This window comes from Oncorhynchus keta, unplaced genomic scaffold (assembly GCF_023373465.1).
Source record: "Oncorhynchus keta strain PuntledgeMale-10-30-2019 unplaced genomic scaffold, Oket_V2 Un_contig_3378_pilon_pilon, whole genome shotgun sequence".
Taxonomy (NCBI): Eukaryota; Metazoa; Chordata; class Actinopteri; order Salmoniformes; family Salmonidae; genus Oncorhynchus; species Oncorhynchus keta.
Genome location: NW_026287223.1, coordinates 160,001 through 162,500, shown reverse-complemented (window position 1 = coordinate 162,500; position 2,500 = coordinate 160,001). Strand labels below are relative to the sequence as shown.

Genomic DNA, 2,500 nt, shown 5'->3' with positions numbered 1-2,500 from the left:
CCATGACAGCAATATACTGGTCTCTGACTTGACCTCTCCTTTGAAGTCTGACGGCTGGGACGGAACTGGGAGAGAGAGAGAGGAGGGACTACATTACCCACAATACACTACTGGAGAGAGTGGGACTACATTACCCACAATACACTACTGGAGAGAGTGGGACTGCATTACCCACAATACACTACTGGAGAGAGAGGGGACTACATTACCCACAATACACTACTGGAGAGAGTGGGACTACATTACCCACAATACACTACTGGAGAGAGTGGGACTGCATTACCCACAATATACTACTGGAGAGAGGAGGGACTACATTACCCACAATACACTACTGGAGAGAGTGGGACTGCATTACCCACAATACACTACTGGAGAGAGTGGGACTGCATTACCCACAATATACTACTGGAGAGAGTTGGACTGCATTACCCACAATACACTACTGGAGAGAGGAGGGACTACATTACCCACAATACACTACTGGAGAGAGTGGGACTGCATTACCCACAATACACTACTGGAGAGAGTGGGACTACATTACCCACAATACACCACTGGAGAGAGTGGGACTGCATTACCCACAATACACTACTGGAGAGAGTGGGACTGCATTACCCACAATACACTACTGGAGAGAGTGGGACTGCATTACCCACAATACACTACTGGAGAGAGTGGACTACATTACCCACAATACACTACTGGAGAGAGTGGGACTGCATTACCCACAATACACTACTGGAGAGAGGAGGGACTACATTACCCACAATACACTACTGGAGAGAGTGGGACTGCATTACCCACAATACACTACTGGAGAGAGTGGGACTACATTACCCACAATATACTACTGGAGAGAGTGGGACTACATTAACCACAATATACTACTGGAGAGAGTGGGACTACATTACCCACAATACACTACTGGAGAGAGTGGGACTGCATTACCCACAATACACTACTGGAGAGAGTGGGACTACATTACCCACAATATACTACTGGAGAGAGTGGGACTGCATTACCCACAATACACTACTGGAGAGAGTGGGACTGCATTACCCACAATACACTACTGGAGAGAGTGGGACTGCATTACCCACAATATACTACTGGAGAGAGTGGGACTACATTACCCACAATACACTACTGGTGAGAGAGGGACTACATTACCCACAATATACTACTGGAGAGAGTGGGACTACATTACCCACAACACACTACTGGAGAGAGTGGGACTACATTACCCACAATATACTACTGGAGAGAGTGGGACTACATTACCCACAACACACTACAGGTGAGAGAGGGACTACATTACCCACAATACACTACTGGCGAGAGAGGGACTACATTACCCACAATACACTGCTGGAGATAGAGGGACTGCGTTGCCCACAATACACCACTGGAGAGAGAGGGACTACATTACCCACAATACACCACAAATATAACTTTATTTAAAGTGTATTTAACACAACAAACTTTACAGTAAAAAAGTCTAATGAAATAAGTAAATGCACACAGGAAGCAATGCATGATGGGTAAAATAACAGAAACCCTGTAGAGTGAAGGACTATGTCAGGAACCCTGTAGAGTGAAGGACTATGTCAGGAACCCTGTAGAGTGAAGGACTACAGTATGTCAGGAACCCTGTAGAGTGAAGGACTATGTCAGGAACCCTGTAGAGTGAAGGACTATGTCAGAAACCCTGTAGAGTGAAGGACTATGTCAGAAACCCTGTAGAGTGAAGGACTATGTCAGGAACCCTGTAGAGTGAAGGACTATGTCAGGAACCCTGTAGAGTGAAGGACTATGTCAGGAACCCTGTGAAGGAGTGAAACCCTGGACTATGTCAGAAACCCTGTAGAGTGAAGGACTATGTCAGGAACCCTGTAGAGTGAAGGACTATGTCAGGAACCCTGTAGAGTGAAGGACTATGTCAGAAACCCTGTAGAGTGAAGGACTATGTCAGGAACCCTGTAGAGTGAAGGACTATGTCAGGAACCCGTAGAGTGAAGGACTATGTCAGGAACCCTGTAGAGTGAAGGACTATGTCAGGAACCCTGTAGAGTGAAGGACTATGTCAGGAACCCTGTAGAGTGAAGGACTATGTCAGGAACCCTCTAGAGTGAAGGACTATGTCAGGAACCCTGTAGAGTGAAGGACTATGTCAGAAACCCTGTAGAGTGAAGGACTACAGTATGTCAGGAACCCTGTAGAGTGAAGGACTATGTCAGGAACCCTGTAGAGTGAAGGACTACAGTATGTCAGGAACCCTGTAGAGTGAAGGACTATGACAGGAACCCTGTAGAGTGAAGGACTATGTCAGGAACCCTGTAGAGTGAAGGACTAGAGTATGTCAGGTACCCTGTAGAGTGAAGGACTATGTCAGGAACCCTGTAGAGTGAAGGACGATGTCAGAAACCCTGTAGAGTGAAGGACTATGTCAGGAACCCTGTAGAGTGAAGGACTACAGTATGTCAGGAACCCTGTAGAG

The 2,500-nt window shown here is 46.6% G+C and overlaps 1 protein-coding gene across 1 annotated transcript in view; it reads right to left on the bottom strand.

The window, feature by feature from the left end:
• Positions 1–2,500, bottom strand: part of LOC118383175 (receptor-type tyrosine-protein phosphatase delta-like) — a 199,534-nt gene that overhangs the window by 142,429 nt on the left and 54,605 nt on the right. Inside the window, exon 11 of the mRNA XM_052508125.1 lies at positions 1–65. This exon is cut by the window's left edge and continues 81 nt beyond it. Coding sequence (XP_052364085.1) covers positions 1–65 — 65 coding nt within the window. The remainder of the gene's footprint in view (positions 66–2,500) is intronic.